Raw genomic sequence first — 21,258 nt, forward strand, 5'->3', positions numbered from 1 at the left:
TCAAAAAGCTCCAAAAAACCTATAAAGGTCCAAAACAATCCAAACTATTAAAATATCACATTGTTTATCTTGTAGAGTACCATACGGAGAGCACCATCAAAAACAATGCCATAATTACTGTTTTTGATCACCTTGCCTCCCAAAAACATGAAAGTTCTGGGTTTTAGGATATGGTCACGGGCGTAACTATAGGGGATGCGGTTGCACCCGGGCTCAGGAGCCTTAGGGGACCCATAAGGCCTCTCTTCTCCGTACTATGAATAAACCATTATAGTTGGGGGCCCTGTTACAGGCTTTGCATTGGGACCCAGGAGCTTCAAGTTACGCCTCTGCGTTAAGGGGTTAAGAGAAGTTGGCGGCCCCAAGATAAACTTTTGCACCCGGGTCCAATATCCTTTAGTTACGCCCCTGGATATGGTGACACTTTTTTCCTATGGTTGTCTAGTCTGGTCTTTGTTTCATAGCCTCTTCTTTTGGTCTGTCCTTTTCCTGTTTGTATCTCTCTAGCCTTGGTTTATTGTGCAGCTTGCCTGTATGACTTCTTGTCCAGGTCCAAGTGCCCTCTTGTTTTCAGGAACAGTACTTCAGACAGGGTCACCAGTAGGGATAACTACTTAGGGACAGTAGTTTGACAGATTAGGGGAATACATAGGTAGAACTAGCATTAGGCTAGGGAAGCTTTGGCGCAACTCACATTGGACAGCACACGGACACCAGTAAAAGCTATCATTAATAAAAAGCTATTAGTGAAACTGCTCTATGCTGGTAAAATAATTAAATGTAACCAATAGAAATGCTGCACTTGGACTTGTTTCTTATTGGTCTTTGTTCTGAACTACATACAAATCTTGCATGGCTTGAGATGAATGACTTCCTAGCACCGCTATGTAATGACATTAAAAACATACAAATGATCCCTTTTATCACTCACCTTATAATTTGGGCGTGGTATACATCATACAGATCTCTTCTCCTGGACAAAGTAAAGCAAGAATGTTCAGAATGTCACGTTACGTTGTATTAAAATAAAGGCAAGCATATGCATTCCACAGAGGTGCGGCTGCCACGGATAAGACGATGAGAACATAGGTCAACAATGAAAGTTTAAAAGTTGGCAGGATACCCCTCTGATAGAGACTAGAGATGAGCGAGTATATTCGCTAAGGCACATTACTCAAGCGAGTAGTGCCTTAGCCGAGTATCTCCCCGCTCGTCTCTAAAGATTCGGGGGCCGGCGCAGGTGACAGGTGAGTTGCGGCGGGGAGAGAGGGAGAGAGAGTTCTCCCCTCCGTTCCTCCCCGCTCTCCCCCGCCGACCCCCCAATCTTTAGAGACGAGCGGGGAGATACTCGGCTAAGGCACTACTCGCTCGAGTAATGTGCCTTAGCGAGTATACTCGCTCATCTCTAATAGAGACCAATTAGCAGACAAATGTTATAAGCAGCTGCATTGTCTAAAGGTACCTTATACACAGGGTGGTTATAGCCTCCAACAAGGCACTGATTGAGAAATTACTCAATAGTAGCCAGCAGCTTCAGCTCCCTGAAATGAAGGGACCAGTGAGAAGGTTCTCGCTCGGTGTAAACAGGCAGTCATTCAATCTTTGTACGACTGCCTGTTCACAGTGAATGGAGATGGGAGGCCAGAAGAGATCTCCGCTGCGCTCCACCTGCATTAACTAAACGACTATTCCTCTCATGTGAAAGTATAGGAGCAATAGTCTTTAGTAAAGTAATCTTCATGGTAACCTGAGGAAGTCTGCAATCATCCCTTAGCTCAGACTAGAGCTTTTTACCCCTGGCACCAGGGCCACTTTTATACAAATGGGCCCTGGCAAACAAACAAAGTTGGCCCTTCTTCTTTGCCCTATTTAGACAGTTTGTCGTAATTTCAAGCTATAAAATATTGCGATATAATATCATATATATCCCACATATGGTAATCCCATCATATAGTGGCCACATAATATGCAATATCCACATAATAAGTCCAGTTTCACATGGCCAAGAAACTCAAGAGATGCACAAATCTCACACAAATATAAACCATATGAACCCTATTCTTTTGAATGGCGTAATATCGCTACTTTGCTGGAGTGATGGGAGGTGTTTGACAGAAAAACGCCTCGCATCGCCATGAAAACGCACATTGGCGAGCGCAATATTGGGCCGAATTTCTGGGTCCAATATCGCGCTTGCCCATGTGTAGGTTACCTAAGGGCTCCTTTACACAAGCGCATTGTCAGTGCATTCTGCGTGCAGGTTTTGGATCCAGAATATGCTGTACTAATCTGCCATAAGCTCCCATGCTGCCCATCACATATATTGCACGAAATACCCGGGCAATAAAGATGGCAGCATGTTCCATCTTCCTGTTGGATGCACTTTTGGATCTGGATTTACAAAGGCATATTTGCTCATAAAATACACAGAAAGTAGAACCCATTGATTTGAATGCGTTCCTTCAAAACCGTGTATTTTGAGTGCCCAATTGCATAAAACACAGCATGCTCTACTTTCCTGTGCATTTGTGCAGGTAGAGAACACCCCGGCACTCATTAAAGAATTTGGCCTTTTCAACGGCTCAGTGTTTATTCTTTTAGCTTGCGCAAATACGCCACTTTTTTTTGCTAAAACGCAATGCAAAAAGATGCGTAAATATGCATACACGCGTGTGAATTTGGGCTTAGCCAGTATTGTAAATCTGCCCCAATGTACCCATGAAAGACTCGAACAGTACAGCTGCTTGTGTGTAATTAGTTCAGTGGATTGTGTCTACTTGTGGATAATGCAAAAATCAACCCAACCCAACCCTATCCATTTGGTTATCTAAAGAAGCTGATGACTAGTGTTGCTCATTGTGATCGGCAGGGCGATAAAATCGGGCTGATATTTGCTAAATCAGATTGTATCATCCCAAATTAATTTCAGCAAAAAAAATAATAAAAAATAGCCAAAATATTGTCTCTCTGCTTTGAGTGGAAGGGGCGGGTGGTTTGGAGCTGCTGAAGTTTTAGATTTAAATCTGACCTTGAAGGGGATTTGAACTCGGGGGCCTGGGCTAACCATAGGGCCTGCAGGGCTAACCATAGGGTCACTTCTGCTGCCACCACCAGTGTTGTTCAAGAAGGCCAATTTAGAGAAGCTGATTTTTACTCCTATTAATTTTAATGGAAATCAGAATTGGGAATTTAAAATCAGGTCAGTCACTCCCAACCCAATTATTTCACTAATCACTCACCACTACTGATGGAGGTTCAGTTGTGAATAGCGGGCTTAGGGCTAGTTCACATGAGCGTCATTTTGACGCTCCAATAGCCAGGCTAAAAAAACGTGGCTAACTGAGCTCAAAATCGCATGAACAAAGTTGCGGCTATTCTTCTCCATTTTTCACGGCTGGCTGCGGCTTCTTGCAATGGACTGACACCGCAGCCCTGAAATCCCACTGTAACCACTTTAAACATAGTAACATAGTATGTTGGGCAGAATGAAGACAATGTCCATCTAGTTCAGCCTGTTCCAACCTCCTTGTTGATCCAGAGGAAGGCAAAAAAAAAAAACAAGAGCCAGAAGCCAATTAGCCCTTTCAGGGAAAAAGTTCCTTCCGGACTCACTAATGGCACTTAGATCAATCCCTGGATCAACCTCTAATAGTTTCTACCTGTCTGTAAGACCCGGATCAACAACCCGCTGGTCACCTAATGTCTATATCCTGTAATATCCTTCCACTTGAGAAAGATGTCTAGTCCCCTCTTAAACTCCTCTATGGATTTTGCCATCACTACATCCTCAGGCAGACAGTTCCACAGTCTCACTGCTCTTACAGTAAAGAACCCTCTTCTATGTTGGTCATGAAACCTACTTTCCTCTAAACGTAGCGGATGCCCTCTTGTTACCGTCGTAGTCCTGGGTATAAACAGATCATGGGAGAGATCCTTGTATTGTCCCCTCATGTATTTATACATAGTTATTTGATCACCCCTTAGCCGTCTTTTTTCCAGGGTAAATAATCCCAATTTTGATGCCTCTCTGGGTATTCCAGTCCTCTCATTCCATGTATTAGTTTAGTTGCCCTTCTTTGGACCCCCTACAGCACTCTACCCTCCTTCTTGAGCACCGGTGACCAGAACTGTGCGCAGTATTCCATGTGAGGCCTGACAAGTGCCTTATATAGTGGGAGGATAATGTTCTCGTCCTTCGCCCCTATACCTCTTTTAATGCACCCCAAGACTCTATTAGCTTTTGCAGCAGCTGACTGGCATTGGTTACTCCAGTTGAATCTACAATCCACTAGTACCCCCAGGTCTTTTTCCATATGACTTTCCCCTAGCAGTACCCCATTTAGTGTATATTGGTGACATCCGTTTCTCCTTCCCATGTGGATAACCTTACATTTATCATTATTGAACTTCATTTGCCCCGCTAGAGGCACCTCTCATTGTTTAACAGTGCTAGCTGCTGTTAAACTCCGCCCCCCACCCCTCCCTTTTTTGGATGGCTTGCATAGACTCCCATAGCAGTCTATGGAGCCTTCAGAGTTTTGTCATTAAAAGATAGAACATGACCTGTTCGACACGATAGAACATTTTAACGATGAAATTTCTAGTTTTGACGCCTGATTTTTTTTTTGAGGTGTGTCAAAAAATCGTTCGTCTGAAGGAACCCATAGGAAACCATTGGTTCTAATGGACAGGATTTTTTGGATGTACCTACTTCGCGTCATAATGACTCCCATGTGAAAGAGACCTCATGTTGGTTGTAGTGAACCACAGTAAGATTACCTGTCTGATAATAGTCATACACCTTTATAGAACACGGCTTCAGATCCTTCACCATAACTTGTTGTTCAGCTGAAAATGTGAACGTCTCACATTTTTTGTCCAACTGCCCAAAAAAACATAAAAGTGAAAAACTTTAAATAGTGAAAAAATAAATGTTGCGAACTCCATAAAACGAAGGTTGTATCTTACCTCCTCGATATAGAGAATAACTTTCCTTTCTTTTCTTTCGGTTCTTTTGACCAACTTGTTTGTCCTCAGCTGATAACAAAAGGATAAATTATATAACTTCTTATATATGCTGAGGGTGAATGCACACGGGTGGATTTGAATTGCGGAATCCCGAGCGGGCGACCGCCTCCGGATTCCACAGCAAATACCGCCCATAGCATGCAATGCAAAAGTGATTCTTCATGCATACGAGAGGAAACCGTTTGCAGTTTCCACTCACGGAAGACAATTCGCAGCATGCTCCATTTTCCTGCGGACGGGCTGCAGATTCCTCAGGAAAAGCAGGAGTTTAAGAAAAAAGATCTGTACTGCGCATGTCTGATGGCGAACTGTGCGGACCATCCACAGTGCAGAAAAGACGGTGGTGCTGCATCGCCTTCCATGTGCAGGTTGAAGGAGAGATAAGACACATCATAAAACTGTCCTGAGCTCAGTGGACTGATTTACGATGCATGTCTCCGCTCTGTTTGTCTGTTGTTTTGAGTTTTGAGTGCACAACAGTCCCAAATTTCTGTGTGTGAACATTTGTTTAGACCAAGAGGAATGTGTTCCCCTGCCCTCTGCATCTGTATGTTATAATTATGTGCCATGCAAACTAGTTTCACTCATTAGCCTGACAAAGGGGGCGAGATATCCCCGAAAGCTGGCTGTAACATCATGTATTTTTGTTAGTCATTAAAAGGTATCATATCTACAAGATTACTTGGTTTCCCTCACTGAGAACAATCACATAGAAAAGAAGAAGAAAATACAGGTAGACGTGGATGCCGGCTGGGCACACGGTCGGATTCCGCTGCGGGCTCCCAAATGTGGAATCTGACCCGCCCGTGTGCATGATTTACGATATTACTGTGATGCTACACATCTTCGCCCATTAGGGTATAGTTATATGAATAAGTGAGAAAACCCTGCATGCTACCATGTTAAATCAGTGATATATGTCGCCCCCCTGCTGAATAAGGGCGGCTTCAGATGGCCGCATGCGCAACTACGCACACTTCTTGCAGCGAACAACGTTAATTTGCGAAGTATCTGCACATAATATTGTACTTTTCATATGTGTGCGCAAAACACCCCCGCCTTGATTATTGACTATTGACTATTTAGCCTAATGCGGTCTGTGTGTGTTTTCTTCTTCACGGAATCGCGTACCGTATTGCGCATGTTCTTGTGTAGACTTCTATGGGGCCCTTGGTTTACAAATGCGCAGGAAAAGAGAGAAGGTCTTATTTTCTTGCGTGCACGCAAAATGCTTGCGCAAAAAATGTTAATGAGAGCAAGCCCATTGATATTAATGGGTTGTATTCTCTGCATATTAGGGCGGCTTCAGAAGGACGTATTTGTACGCATGTTTGTGCAAGCAGAATATATGCCTGCAATATGCAGAGAACAGAACCCATTGATGTCACAGGGTTCGTCCTCATTAACGTTCTTTGTGTGCGCGCTTCATTGGTCCTGCTCTATTTACTACTAGGCTCCCTGTATGGAGAAGAGAGACTTTATGGGCCCCCTAAGGGTGACTACCCACTACAGTTTTTTTTTCTGCAGGGGCCTATGGGACTTGTAATGTTAAAAATCGCGATTGCGCAAACTCACAATTTACCGCAAAATCGCGATTTTAACATTACAAGTCCCATAGACCCCTGCAGAAAAAAAAACGCTGCGAATTTCGCAGTGAAAAAAAACTGTAGTGGGTAGTCACCCTAATCCTGCGGATTTTGCTGCCGATCCACACTGCCCATTTTCTGCAGCAAAATTAAATGCGGAAAAATTGCAACATTTTACAGTACCAGCAATGGTGGGGCAAAAATCTGCAGTGTAAATTGACATGTGGTGGGGATTGTCAATCTCTAGCATGATAGTTTATGCTTCAGATTTTCAATGTGGATATCACCTCTTCAAATCATGATGAATCGTGAATTTCCCGCTATCAAGTCCCGAGCTTAATTAGTGGTAAAGTTGCACATTCACACAATTGGGAGCTGCGTGTTGCTTAAAAAAAGCCCTGCTGCTTCGGGAAGAGAGAGAAGTATATAAAAGGAAGCCCCACAGGGCTTTCCTTCAGCGATGGGGACTCCCTTCATCTCATCGGAGATGGAGGGGTTCCCCTGCAAAGAAACTGGAGGAATTCACCTTGTATTAGGGAGAGAAGGAGGGATTCCCACATAGCAGGGAGAGAAGGAGGGATTCCCTCATCACAGGGAGAGAAGAAGGGATTCCACTATAGCGAGGAGAGGAGGAATTCCTCCATAGTGGGGAGAGTAGGGTTCCCCTGTAGGGGAGAAGGAGAGAATCCCTCCTTCTCCCCCCACTATGGGGGGTATCCCTCTCTCCAGTACGGGGGAATCCCTCCAGCTCCTCTGCAGGGGAACCCCTCTCTCCCGGGTATGGGAGAGTTCCTCCAGCTCTGTTTGCTGGCTAGCTTCATAGTCTCCCGTAGGAGTCTATGGAGGCTTCAGCGGTTTTCTGCCACAAGATAGGTCAAGGAATTGCAGTCGCTGAATTCCGCTGCTGAAGTCTTACCTATTTAGGTGCTATTTTTAAATTTTTTAAAAATTTTTTTGACGCGGCTACAAATCGTTCATCTGAAGGTTTCCATAGGAAACCATTGGTTCTATTAGATGTAATTTTTTGACGCATGTAACTTTGCTGCAGAAAATCATCCAAGTGAAGGAGGCCTGAGGGCGTCTTCACACTTGTGATAAAGTCGCATGATGTGAAAACACAGAATTCCCATTAGAGCATCTTCACGCTGGCGTTTGCGCAAATATACTCGCCGCTACCATTTAAGTTTTGCGCTATTGCGCACAGTAAAAAAAAGCAGTATGATAGGTTCTGCCCTATGTTTTCTCACTCGTAGTAATATTGCTCGACCCGCTAGTCTACACTAAACCGTTGAAATCAACTTTGGAATACGCTCGCTCCTGCGCAGCTTTATTTGGGTAGAGAACGAGTGTATTTTGTGCGTGTGTCTGCTCACTACTAGTTCACACGGGCGGGAGAATCACCCCACCCTGATTTAAATGGCTATTAAACCAAACAAGGTTCCGGTATGTGCGGGTTTGCACAGCTTTTTGCGCATACCCGCATGTACATATGTGCACATTTGCGCACCTCCCATAGACCTCTATGGTGCTCTTTGATGCGTAAATGTGCACAGAATACAGAAGGTCCTATTTTTTTGAGCCCGTGAGAAAAATGCGTACAAAAAAAGAAATGATAACAGAACATTGTAATCAGTAGGTCCTATTCTCCATGCTTTGCAGGTGCAATTTTCCCGTGCGTTAAACGCGGCCGTCTGAAGGAGACCTATAGAGACTGAATAGCGAAGCGACCGTATGAGAGCTACAGGTAGGAGACTATTGCTCTCTGGGGTCTGCCTGAGGTTTGCAATACCTTGCAATGAGTGTAAGCCTCTGTGACTGCTGCAGCAACATCGCCAAAAGTGATCTAATCTGGAAATCCTTGCTGGCGATGCAATGTAGTGCAACATATACTGTATACGTCTGCGCCCCCTAGTGGAAAATACATCACTGAGCAAGAGAAAAAGGATCCGGCAGCATCTGGTCGCCATTAAACGGAAACTTAGCCGAGGAGTCAAGTTACTGCCCTGTACTATGTCAGCCCCAGGTCATTAATGCGCCATAATATTCCCACGTCTGTCCTAATATCAGACTTCACACCTCCTACATAAGCGTAATATCACGGCTCTGCTTGCACTCTTTGGAAAATGACTCCCTGATAATCAGCTTTCATTTGGAAGCAAAGCTGCAGCGCCCCCACGGGGGAAAATAAATCATTACATGGTACCTATTGAAATCAATGGTTGTTTTTGTATAGCTGAAACACTCTAGAGCAGGGGTGTCAAACTCCTTCTCATGGAGGGCCACATCAGCATCAGCGCCTCTTCAGGCAACCGTATTTGTGCGCGTTTTTTGCGCATGTAAAATATACTCGCGCAGAGAATAGAACCCATTTATGTCAATGGGTTCGCTGTCATGAATGTTATTTGCGCGCACAGAAGAAAATAGGACTATTTTCCTGCTTATTTACGCACCAAGGGCCCCACAGAAGTCTCACAACAATATATGCACAAATGCGCAATACGCTGCGCAATTCCATGAAAGAAGAACACATCTGTGGCTGTGATTTACGTCCCTAAATCGCTCGCACTCGTGTGAAGTTAGTCTCATGCAGTGTAAAAGCAATAACACAAACTATGGAACACATTGCTGCTATATTATTTTAACCCTTTGCAATCCAATTTTGAATTCAGGGTTTCCTAGGGGGCTTTCTTTTTCTGCCATTATACAATGGCGCCATCTGCTGGCTAGAGCCAGTACTGCTGTATGTGACATGGAGAGGCTCCCGACAACAGAGCGGACAGTAATCTCCAGTAAGAATACCCTGCCGGACGTCTTCCGAAATCGGAAGCTGTACAGCCTTCGATCAGAATGTCTTTAGTAAGGATGAGCGAGTATACTCGCTAAGGTACTACACGTTCGAGTAATGTGCCTTAGACGAGTATCTCCCTGCTTGTCCATAAAAATTCGGGAGCCGCCGCGGAGTGGGGAGCTGCAGGGGAGAGCGGGGAGGAACGGAGGGGAGATCTCTCTCTCCCTCTCTCCCGCCCGCTCTCCCCTGCTCAATGTCGCGACTCACCTGTCAGCCGCAGCGGTCCCCGAATCTTTAAGGACGAGCAGGGAGATACTCGTCTAAGGCACATTACTCGAACGTGTAGTGCCTTAGCGAGTATACTCGTTCATCCTTAGTCTTTGGATATCAGACAGTGGATTGGAAAGGGTTAAACCTTATGAAACAACTCAGTGTTTATGTCCAGGATTCCAGAAATACGCTGTAGATTATACCAACACATGGTGACAATAATGCATTACTTACCTCTTCTAAAGAAGCCTCAAAGCCAGAAGGTAGCTCCGCCTCCACGAGAACCATGTTTGTTTTATTACGTTGTCCAACGTATCTGCAACGTACAACCACACAAATTAGTAGTCTACTTTTAGATAAAAGTTCCATATAATGTCACGTTTTGTTACTAAGATGGAGTTTTTAAAAAAATATGTGGTGGCCTAAAAGAAGAATAGCTGCGATCAAGCCCTGATCTTAATTAGTGCTTTCTCATACATTCACACGGCCGGCTGTAGCGTATCAGTGAAAAAACGCACTGCAGCACGGAAATCCCTCGGTCGGCATTAATCCTCAGAATGACTATTAATGCTTAAATAGAGCCAGCTGTCTTCTTTTCCAGCGTTGGATGCAGGTAAATCCCCTCCCACCTTATTTTTTTCAGGTCTCATAGGAGTATCGGTTGCCGATGTCCTATTTATCCCGGCACGATTTTTTTATATGCCTAAAAATTGCTCATCTGAATGAATACATTGGAATCCAATCCTTCAGATGGTCGCGATTTTTTGACGTGGCTGAATTAGCCACATATATATGCTTGTGTGAATAAGGCCTAACTCTCATTCATTGCCGCTTCCATAAACACATACCCTGCGACCTTATCTACAGATAACATAGGAAGAATAACTGATCAGTTATTTTCCAGGCCACTTTGTCAGTGTATGGAACATGAAACACATAGCTCTGTACGCACTGCAGTGGACTGGAATGGTATTGCAGGCACAATTCCCATTCATTTGAATTGGAAATTTGCCTGCAGTACTATTCCAGGTCAATGTAAAGCGTATGGAGCCGTGTGCTTTCAGCTGATACAGCGGGCTGGGGATCCCGTACAGTGCGCACTGATCAGCTATTGATGACATATCCTGAGAATACCTCATCAAGTATCCAGTCATGGAAAATCCCTTTAAGGGTGTTTTCACATGGGTGGAGTTATTCTGCCACTGCAGAATTCCACACTAAAATCTACAGGGCTAACTGCGGATATCGATGTGGAATTGCAGGCAGATTTAAGCTATTTTTAATTTTGCATCAAAATCCACCGTTAGCAATGCAGATTTTGGTGCAGAACTGACTGTGTGTTGCAGTACAGATTGCGGGATAACTTGGCCCATGTAAAAGCACCCTAAAGGCTCATTTACGCACAAAGACAATCTTTCAAACGATTGAAAGATTGACAGTTTTAGCGATCATTTTGCATAAAGCACTAATGGGCACTAATGCCCAATAGCACTTTATCAGCTTCATTTGCATACAATGGAGCCTCTGGCAGCTGTTAACATATCCCAGTATGTGGTCTGGACAGCGTGCAGTCCTTGCTATCTCTCTCCAGCTGAATGATGGATTTTATGCTTACCTAAAAATCATCCTTCAGCTGAATATTGAAAGATGGAAGCATTTACACGCAACGATTATTGCTTAAAAGCCATCGTTTGAACAAATATTGAGTGATAATTGTTGCTTGTAAATGAGGCTTAAGTTGTCTCAAGAAAACAAAATTCAGAATCTGCTTTGTTCCACCTAGATAATTTCAATTTTGACTAAAATAAGGGGGTGGACAAAAATATGGAAACACAGTACAATATGCAGGCTTTAAATTACATGGGATTATAAGTCACATTTTACTAAGACATGTAGAGACTGATTTCAAGTGGAGGAAATATGACACGGATACTGCTGGGCAGAAGTGAACATCTGACCAGCAACAAAGTTCTATTGGTCAGGGGTTTGAGCCACTCAGCTGCTGTTACCAGCTGGCTCCCAAACACAACAGAGTAGGGCAAGAGGTGAAGTAAACACAAATTTGGCAGGAAAGCTCTCAGCCAAGTAGGGGTCAAAAGGGCAGCTCAGTGCTAATGATTAAAATCCCATGCATTTCGCAGTGTTTCCATATTTTTGTCCACTCCTGTAGGTCTAACTCACCTCAAATAAATTGTATATTGTAAAGTAAGTTTAGCTTTATCCTTGCTGTGTCCTGCAGTTAAGTTCAATTGGACTTGAAAGAATTGGCTGTCTTTATTAGGGTATATGTTGTACTTCAGTGTCGTCTGATGAAAAAGTAGAGGAGAGAATTGGTGAGTTCTGTATTTACAGTCATATCCGTTATATTAGATAACCTTTGAAAGTACAGCTAAGCCTAAAATGGAATGTACTTTACCTTTAAGAAGACACATCCTTTACCCTCGGCCTGCACCTTGTAATCCCCAGGTAACTTTTGAAGTTGTTTCGTTTGAAGAAGGAAGCGAGTTTCTTCATCCACATGGAAAGAATACTCAGTTTCCCCTCCATCCGGACTGAAAATAATCTCTAATCCTTCATGCTTACTATATGTCAGAAGGCAAAACCGAGCAAGAGCCTGAAGCGCGGCCACCGTATCCTGCCAAGATTGAAAAAAATATATATACTCAGGGATCAGATTACTATTTATTGCATTATCATAGGCCAAACATAGAAATCGATTACCTGTGTGTTTGCAAAACCGCCATATGGATTCTGTTGTTTAACTACCCACTGGACAATCCGAGAAGCCTTGTTCATGTCCATCTTGGTTCGGTTAGCCACAGAGAGATGACTTAGAAGTACATACGATGCCATCTCCACCTCATTTGAATTGGGTTCACTCCACAAAGAGTCTTTGGAAACATTACTTGGGTTTGCCGGCCAGTAGGTATCTCCACCTATATGAAACATCAAAGTCAGTGCCCACTTATTTGGAGATATACGGTAGTAGCTAGTCTCTTTAAACGGTCCATTAATATCCCATTGGCTAGGTAGAAGTGGGTGTTGTTATTGTCCAAACCCTAGTTCACCCCAAAAGTGGTTATGAGTACGTGAACATTTATGCAAACAGATTTGTGAACTGAAGAGTGTACAGATTACATCCCTGGACCAATGGGTTACATAAACAGAAGCTTTGTGTGGACATGCTGGTACTATGAAGCAATACATGGTCACGCCTAGTCAACAGCCGGAGACACTAATTTCAATGGTTCTTCATTCTGGCCAACCCAGGGTTGCCCTAGCCCTCAATGGTGTCCATATATCCTTAATGAACATATTGATAGAGGTTGCTGTAATGTGTCAACCCCTTTAAGGCGGTTTTCCAGGACTTTAATTTTGATGGCCTATACTTAGTATAGGTTACCAATATTTGACCTGTGAAGGATTGACTCTGCTGACCAGCTAAGTGAAGATGTGGCAGCACTCCACTGTTCACCGGGTCCCCTCCTTAGTTTACCTTGGCAAGTAGCTGTACATTCTGATTGTGGACGTGCCAAGCATTGCAGCTCGATCTAATTACCTTTAGATGGATTTCGGTGCGGATTTTGAGATGAATCCGCAGTAGATTTCACCCTTTCAGTTAAAGGGTTGAATTCTGCTGCAGATCCGCCCCAATATCCAAGTCAAAATCCACAGCAATGGTGCAGATTTTGACGTGTTTTTGAATTTGACTCAGATTTCGCTGCGGATTCTCCGCTTCCTTAAGTCTGGGTTCACACAGAGCGGAATTTCCGTGCGGCAATTCTGCCCACGGTTCCTAATCCTGGGATTAGCCAGCAATCTGTTGCGGCCAAGCTGCACGAAAACTGACATGCAGCATGGAATTCAATTCTGCAGCATGTCAATTCTTTTCACTTTTCCGCAGCGGCCTCCATTTGCCGAAAGAAAGCCGCAGCGGAATGCCGCCGACGAAACCGCTCCAAAACCTGCAGCTAAAGGCTAAAGGACGCAGGTTTTGATGCTGCACTTTTCCAGCGGACTTCTCACGTTTTTTTTGGTGCAGCCATTCCGTGAGAACTCCCTGGAATTCCATCCCGTGTGACCTCAGCCTAATAGTGTCTGTCAAAATCTAAACACAGCATCAAATCCTGTCTCATTCCATAAATACAACCCCAGAACCAAGCTCATAACATAAATAAGGCGCCAAAAATAAGTTCAGTACATAAATACAATACCAGATCCAAGCTCCTAACATAAATACAGCACCAGAACTAAGATCAATACAGGAATTAGGCCTCTCTAACACAGGCACTTTTTACTGAGATTAACGGCTCTGCCATGCCTTATCACAGCGATCATAAGTGCAGTGATGTAAGTCCCTCAGAGGGACTCAAATAGTGTAAAAAAAAAGAAAAGAAGAATGTAAAAAAAAAATGTTAAAAAAAACCCTTTTTGTGCTTTTTCTAATGTTAGCATAAAAAAAGGTTAAAAAAATTAAAACCCCACATATTTGGTATTGACACGTCTGTAACGACGTGTACAAAAAGTTGAACATGCTTTTTATTTTGTACGGCAAAAAGCATTAAAAAAAACGCTAAAAAACAGAGTCAGAATGCTAATTTTAGCATTTTGCCTCCCGAAAAAATGCAATAAAAGTGAGCAAAAAAACGTACATTCCCCAAAATGGTACCAATAAAAACTACAGCATGTCTCGCAAAAAATAAGCCCTCATAGAGCTCCGTACATAGAAAAATAAAAAAGTTACAGGACTTTGAATGCAGCTATAGAGAAAAAAAAAGATTTCCAAAAAAAAGGGGTTTTATTGCAAAAAAGTGTAAAAACCTAAAAAAAATAACAATTTTGGTATCGCTGTAACCGTACCGACCCGCAGAAAAAACTTTTCAAAAACTGTCATTTATGCTGCATGATTAACGCTGTAAAAAAAAAATCTATGGCAGAATTGATGCGTTTTCTCTCCCTGTTGTCATAAAAAAAAAAAATACGTTTTACAATGTAGTCTATGTACTCAAAAGTGGCACCGATAAAAACTACAGCTCGCCACGCAAAAAACAAGCCCTTTTTCGGTCGCGTCGACGGAAAAATAAAAAAGTTGTGGCTTTTGAAAAATGGAGATGGAAAAATACCAAAAATCGCTTGGTCCTCAACGCCAAAATAGGCCATGTCTTTAAGGGGTTAATACAGTGTCTCCCAGTCTCCAGTTCTCACATCTTCCCCAACAGGTCATGTTTTCAGGATTTCCTTAGTATGGCAGAAGCAATGTAATTATTGTATACATTTATAATCAGTGGGGGGTCAACTGCAATGACCACCAGGGATCACAGAAGCAGCACAAGTCCCCTAATAAATGGTGCAGTACTGCACATGTGTGACCACCGCTCCATTCACTGTGGGAATAGCTGAACTGTAAGTGTATCAGCAGTAACAGGCCTACCTGCATCGACAGCTTTGGCATGCAGTTCAGACAAGAGGGAGCTCCTTAGTTTGTAGTCTTGGGATAAAGTAAAGAGATACACAAGGAGAGCCTTTGTATAGAGACTGTCTACTTGTGAGGAGGCTTTCCGTAGATACCTAAGCGCAGATTGTACCATTTCATCCTGCAAGAGATTACACATATATAAATAATCTAGTATTTGTATGGATCAGTTCATACCATCGTGACACAAGTCACATAAAGGCATAGATTGTGGCAGAGGCGTAACTTGAAGCTTCTGGGCCCCAATGCAAAATCTGTAAGAGGGCCCCCAACTATAATGCTTTATTAATAGTACTGGGCTCCATATATGGAGAAGAGAGGCCTTATGGGTCCCCTAAGGTTCCTGGGCCCTTCCCATTTTACCCCCATCATCTTGCTTCGTCCTAAAGAAAGACAGGGAATTTGATAGTTTCTCATTGGTTTGTTGACATACGACATAGTGCAGTTGGTGTAGTTCACTAGATTGGCCACCAGGGTGCAATAAACAAAAATTTGTTTTTTTTTTGCATACAGTACTACCTATTGCAGTTACCACACCGATATGGCTGGTCTCAGACTGGAGTGATGTTACTGCATCATAGTGTCCATAGTAACATAGTATGTAAGGCCAAAAAAAGACAAATGTCCATCCAGTTCAGCCTATTACCCCCATCAATGTTGATCCAGAGGAAGACAAAAAAACCCTCAATGAGGTAGAAGCTAATTTTCCCCATTTAAGGAAAAAAATTCCTTCCCGACTCCAATCTGGCAATCGGAATAATCTCTGAATCACCGCCCCTTCTTAAATAATAGGATAGGGGATAAAACTCTGACCAGTGGGAATCTCACCGCTGAGACCACCAACGATCCTGAGAACAGGGTCCCATGTCCTGCAGTGATGTCACATTAAATAAAGAGGCAGTTGCACTTGAGCGATTCCCCTCCATTCATTTCAATGGGTCTGACGGAAATAGCCAAGTATAAGCCTTGGCCATCTCCGGCAGCCCTATTGAAAATGAATGGAGTGGCATTTGGCAAATACAACCGCCTTTCTCTTCAACCTCCTCACAGCGAGCCTGCAGAAAGGAGGAAAGTGACAGGGGACCACCATTCACAGGATCACTAGGGGTCTCAGGGGTAAGACCCCCACTGATCAGACTTTTATTACCAATTGTATAAATAGGTGATAAAAGTTGTTCCTGGTGCAACCCCTTTAATGTTCCTTATATGCAGTACTGCCTTTAACATTGCCCTGAAATGCAAAAAATGAGATTTTATGAAATGAGCTTTTTATCCTAGAGTCTACATACGGACAGTGCACTGAGGTCCTGACCTACTACATTCGTATTCTGCCATTTTAAAACAAAACTATTAGACTTTTTCCAAATTTGCAGAAATTTCTACTTGGTACCTAATTGTGGTTTCATCCAAATGCATGTACAATGCAGCTTGAAGCTATAATAATCCCCTCTCTACCCCAAATCTTACTACTGTTTATGTTACTGATTTTATGGGGTAGGTAGGTTCCCCTCAAGCACCAGGGAGTGCCACGGCAACATCTCGTATAGCCACTTACTGTTTATATGTAGATATAACCTTGCAGACATTGTATACTGTTTGTTTTGTCTTTTTGCCCATTTTTGCCCGGTGTTACATTATAGCGAATGCGATTTTTCCTTTGCGCTGGCCATCCCTATAAATCATGGTTTTCTAGTGCCCCAACTGCACCACTGATTTCAATGGTTTCATTCTCATGGTTCTTTTTCGCACTATATTTGTGCACATTTACGCACCAAGGGGCCCCATAGGAGTCTATGGGGACGCGCACATATGCATGCGTGGGTATGCGCAAAACACCATGCATACACTGGCACCTCATAAAGCTAATTAGCCTTTTAAATCAGGGTGGAGGTGCATGGGCACAAAAAATACTCCAATGCGCAAGTACGTTGCTCAGGAGCAAGCAGTTTTGCCCTTATACCCATGTGCGGCCACCCTAAGTGTATGAAGCACATAAATATGCTGCACAAAAATGCACACACTTGCGTATTTATGCAATACGCCCGTGTGAATGCACCCATATAGTTTTTACATCACAGGCGATATTCCATCTATGGGGTAGGGAGATCACGTGAGTGTCATTACAGGACATCCTGCTGCAACAACTGAACACCACACTCCATGTAACAATCAGGAAAACGAAGGGGGGGCATGCTGCTCTACTTCATCCAGTCAAATGTTGGTTGGAACGCTGGAAGCTGGATGGACTGCATTATAGGCAATGGGGTCCTTCCGATGCTGTTTAGCTCTAGCATGCGCTGGATCTGGCGGTGCTGGAATTTTCATTGCTTGGCCCTGGAGCCAACCAACAGAAATCGGCCACAGATCAGATGTGAATGGGACCTAAATAGTTGTGGAAAGATATAATCCAGCAGAAAGTGGAGATACATAAGGGCTGCAGCCCCGTTACATTTATCAGACAAACAGAATGTTAGGATTCTTTGAGAATTCTGTTTTGCCACAGTAAAACGTCAGCCGAAAACCGTGAAGCATCGGATTCCAATATATTTATTCACATGGGCGATTTTCAGGCGCGTGTGAAAAAATCACAGCATCAAATGTCAAATCGGCAACCATTTTCGGTCGCTGACTTTTTACACTGCATCAAAAGATAGGTCTTGACTAGAGATGAGCGAACCTACTCGGCCACGCCCCTTTTTCACCTGAGCGCCACGATTTTCGAGTACTTCCGTACTCGGGCGAAAAGATTCGGGGGGCGCCGTGGGTGAGTGAGGGGTTGCAGCGGGGAGTGGGGGGGGGGGGGGAGAGGGAGAGAGAGAGGGCTCCCCCCTGTTCCCCGCTGCTACCCCCCGCTCCGCCACGCCTCCCCCCGCCAACCCCCGAATCTTTTCACCTGAGTACGGAAGTACTCGAAAATCGCGGTGCTCGATCGAGTAATTACTCGAAACGAGTAGGTTCTCTCATCTCTAGTCTTGACCTATCTTTTGAGGAAAAAAACTGGAGGCTCCCATAGACTCCTATGGGAGCTGAAAAAAAAGGGAGAGGGAGGGAGTTTACCTGGCTAGCTGTATTTAAGCATTAGTTATTACGAAGATTTCTGCCAACCAACGGAAAGCCATGCTGTAGCGTTTTTTTTTCACACGATACACCCGTGTGAATAGACGAGAGGAAGTTAATTCATCTCGGGACTCGTTCGTGGCTATTCCTCCTCGATGGGGTGTAAAAACGCATCGGCTGTGTGAATGAGGCCTTACTTTGGTACTTACCTCCAGAGGATGCTCACACTCTAGTAAAGCCGCAGTGGTGTATGCACATAAAGAAATCTCATCATTAACACCGCCCTGGCGAACAGAGAAATATTTCATGTTATTTCATGGCTCATCTTTATCTATAATTATCATAATTTATCATCTTTATCATTCGTGAAACAGATACTACTTCCATTAGTTTCTGATACACTTTGAGTATACAATAGGGCAGTCAACTGATGATGAGGGAGTAAGACCACCTTATTACAATAGTGGCATCTTACCTTTATGGAGGACTTAAAGAGTTTCCCTCTGTTTTTGAAGCAGCCATTGCGCTGTAGATTTTTTCTGAGCCAAGCAGTAATATCCTGAATGTACTTCTTGTCCACATATATATAACGAGCAGATCCATGCAGAAACTTCATAGCAAAGGCTGACAGCCTGATAAATGGAGAAATTGGGGAAGTCGGAGGTAAGGAAGATGTTATGTGACCCCGAGAAGCATCTGCAGTTTAGGTACTCACCAGGTGTTACCCTCTTCATCTCTATCTCCAAATGGACTGAAAGACCCATCATCTCTGCGGTACTTTAGTCCCCTTTGATAACCTAATAGAATATAATGCAGTTAAACATCTACTTTCTCAATCTGCTACATGGATATTGTACTGCTAGTATACATTTTATAGCCACTTTATCAGAGACCCCCATCTAGTAGCTCATTGGACCTCCTTTGGCCTTCAGAACCACAGTAATTCATCATGGTGTCTATCCAAAGGTATCAGAGGTCCCAGGTTGTGTCAAGGAAACATTCCCTACATCATTACTCTACTTTCACCAATCTGAACTGTTGACTTCTGATAGTAAAGGCTTCATTGATTCATGCCGCTTGTGCCAAATTCTGACCCTCCCATCAACAGGGTGCAATAAAATCTGGATTCAACTGACTAGCTGATATTTTCCCATTGCTCAGTGATCCAATTATTGCTCTCTTTTGCCTACTGTACTCTTGCCTTTCTGTTTTTCCAAAACAGCAATGACGTTGTTAAATTGGTTGTATGCTGTTACAGCCAATCCGTGCTAAGAAATGACAATTTGTGCATCCAGACATATTAGTTGGAGGATCATATTATGCTACAATTTGCTTGACTACAAAGTGCCTGCTCGTTAGAACAATTTTTGACATCCTCCTCTGACCCCTTTTGTTGTTCACGTTCACAGTATCTCCTCAATCACACCATTCACAGTATATTCTCCATTGCACAAACAAACCCCCAAGGTTGGCAGTGAAATACTAGTACCAATGAGCAGCCCTCATTGGAAGTCACCAAAATTACTCAATCTCCCCATTCTAATGCTGACTTGATTTTATGATGCACTCTGGGGTCACATACAGAGAAGCTCCAATCGTGAAAGGGCTAGTAGCTCTAATAAAGTGGCTATTCAGTGTATATTCCAAGTCATATCTCTGTTGTGTCAACACCCCATACTTTTCGACTCATGTATCTCCTTACACCCAAACCTGTGGTTCATTTTGACAAGAAGCAATACTTTCGAACTTACCATGTAAAATGTAAGCAGTTCCTTGTTTCTTAACCTCTTCTGAGAGCAGGTTTGCACTTGCTAGGTAGTCCAAGATGTGAATATTAGGAACAGACATGGCCATAACCTGCTCTCCACAGCCATATGGAAGTTGAAGCAGTTGCTCCATGCCTTGAAGTGCAGACCCCATTAGATCTCCTATGAGCAACATGAAGTTATATGATAGCTTTTGGATTTAACTTTGGGCTTTGGATCAGTAAAGGCACCATAATGACTCATAGAAGTTACTTATGGTGGTGACAAACGTGTAAAACTATAGGGAAGCCTGGGCTAGCAAGAGTGGTAGTGCAGTAGTCAAGAAGCATTATGGCACCTCACAAAACTGCATTATACATGCCTATTTTGCTGTAATTGTGCTCCCCCCCCCCCCCTACACACACGCAATATAGTTCTATATGGTTCTCAGAAGTTGTTATACGAAACTGCAACCCCCTAGAGCAGACTTTGTAGCTATGGATTACACTTATATTAAAACTTTTAGTTACCTATTCACTCACTGCCAATGACTACCCACTTGGGTACTACCATGAAAATAGCATGATATGGCCTGTGAGAGCCTGACTTTAAGGGGAAAATTTTTCCATGCACTCAAATCTGTGTTCTTGAGAAATAAAGTGGCATCCGTATTGGATGTTCTGTGTGGATTAGCCCCACTGGATGAAGCAAATCTGCATGCGAATTCATGGCAAAAATCTGTGTTTAAGGCCTCATGTCCACGGGGAAAAGAAGAATTAAAATCCGCAGCGGATTTTAACTCTTCACCCGCACACGGATCCGCACCCCATAGGGATGCATTGACCACCCGCGGGTAGATAAATACCCGCGGATGGTCAATAAAAGTGAATTTAAAAAATCCTGGAGCATGAAAAAAAATGGACATGCTCCATTTTCATGCGGGTCTCCCACGGGGACGGCTCCTGCAGGCTTCTATTGAAGCCTATGGAAGCTGTCCGGATCCGCGGGAGACCTAAAATAAGAATAAACTTACCCACAGCGGACCGGGCAGGTCTTCCCTTCTTCACGGCCGGATCTTCTTTCTTCAGCCCGGCGGATGTGCACGGCACTCAGCCGGCGTGCCGAGCACATCCGCCGGCTGAAGAAAGAAGATCCGGTCGCGACAGAAGGAAGACACGCACGGACCCCTGCGGGTAAGTTTATTCTTATTTTTTTTAGCATCATGTCTGCGGGGCAGGAGGGACCCGCTATGGATTCTTCATGGAAAATCCGTAGTGTGCCTGATTTTCCCCGTGGACATGAGGCCTGAGG

The 21,258-nt window shown here is 43.6% G+C and overlaps 1 protein-coding gene across 1 annotated transcript in view; it reads right to left on the reverse strand.

The window, feature by feature from the left end:
* Nucleotides 1-815: 815 nt before the first annotated feature.
* LOC136626208 (alpha-2-macroglobulin-like protein 1) overlaps nucleotides 816-21,258 on the reverse strand; it is a 99,903-nt gene continuing 79,460 nt past the window's right edge. The window contains exons 24-35 of the mRNA XM_066601053.1: nucleotides 19,954-20,130; nucleotides 18,918-18,999; nucleotides 18,678-18,834; nucleotides 18,412-18,486; nucleotides 15,104-15,266; nucleotides 12,394-12,608; nucleotides 12,089-12,307; nucleotides 11,854-11,978; nucleotides 9,907-9,988; nucleotides 4,969-5,037; nucleotides 4,780-4,882; nucleotides 816-973 (exon numbers count right to left, since the gene is read on the reverse strand). Coding sequence (XP_066457150.1) covers nucleotides 933-973; nucleotides 4,780-4,882; nucleotides 4,969-5,037; nucleotides 9,907-9,988; nucleotides 11,854-11,978; nucleotides 12,089-12,307; nucleotides 12,394-12,608; nucleotides 15,104-15,266; nucleotides 18,412-18,486; nucleotides 18,678-18,834; nucleotides 18,918-18,999; nucleotides 19,954-20,130 — 1,508 coding nt within the window. The 3' untranslated portion in view covers nucleotides 816-932. The remainder of the gene's footprint in view (nucleotides 974-4,779; nucleotides 4,883-4,968; nucleotides 5,038-9,906; nucleotides 9,989-11,853; nucleotides 11,979-12,088; nucleotides 12,308-12,393; nucleotides 12,609-15,103; nucleotides 15,267-18,411; nucleotides 18,487-18,677; nucleotides 18,835-18,917; nucleotides 19,000-19,953; nucleotides 20,131-21,258) is intronic.

The sequence above is a fragment of the Eleutherodactylus coqui genome, chromosome 4, assembly GCF_035609145.1.
Source record: "Eleutherodactylus coqui strain aEleCoq1 chromosome 4, aEleCoq1.hap1, whole genome shotgun sequence".
NCBI classification, from domain to species: Eukaryota; Metazoa; Chordata; class Amphibia; order Anura; family Eleutherodactylidae; genus Eleutherodactylus; species Eleutherodactylus coqui.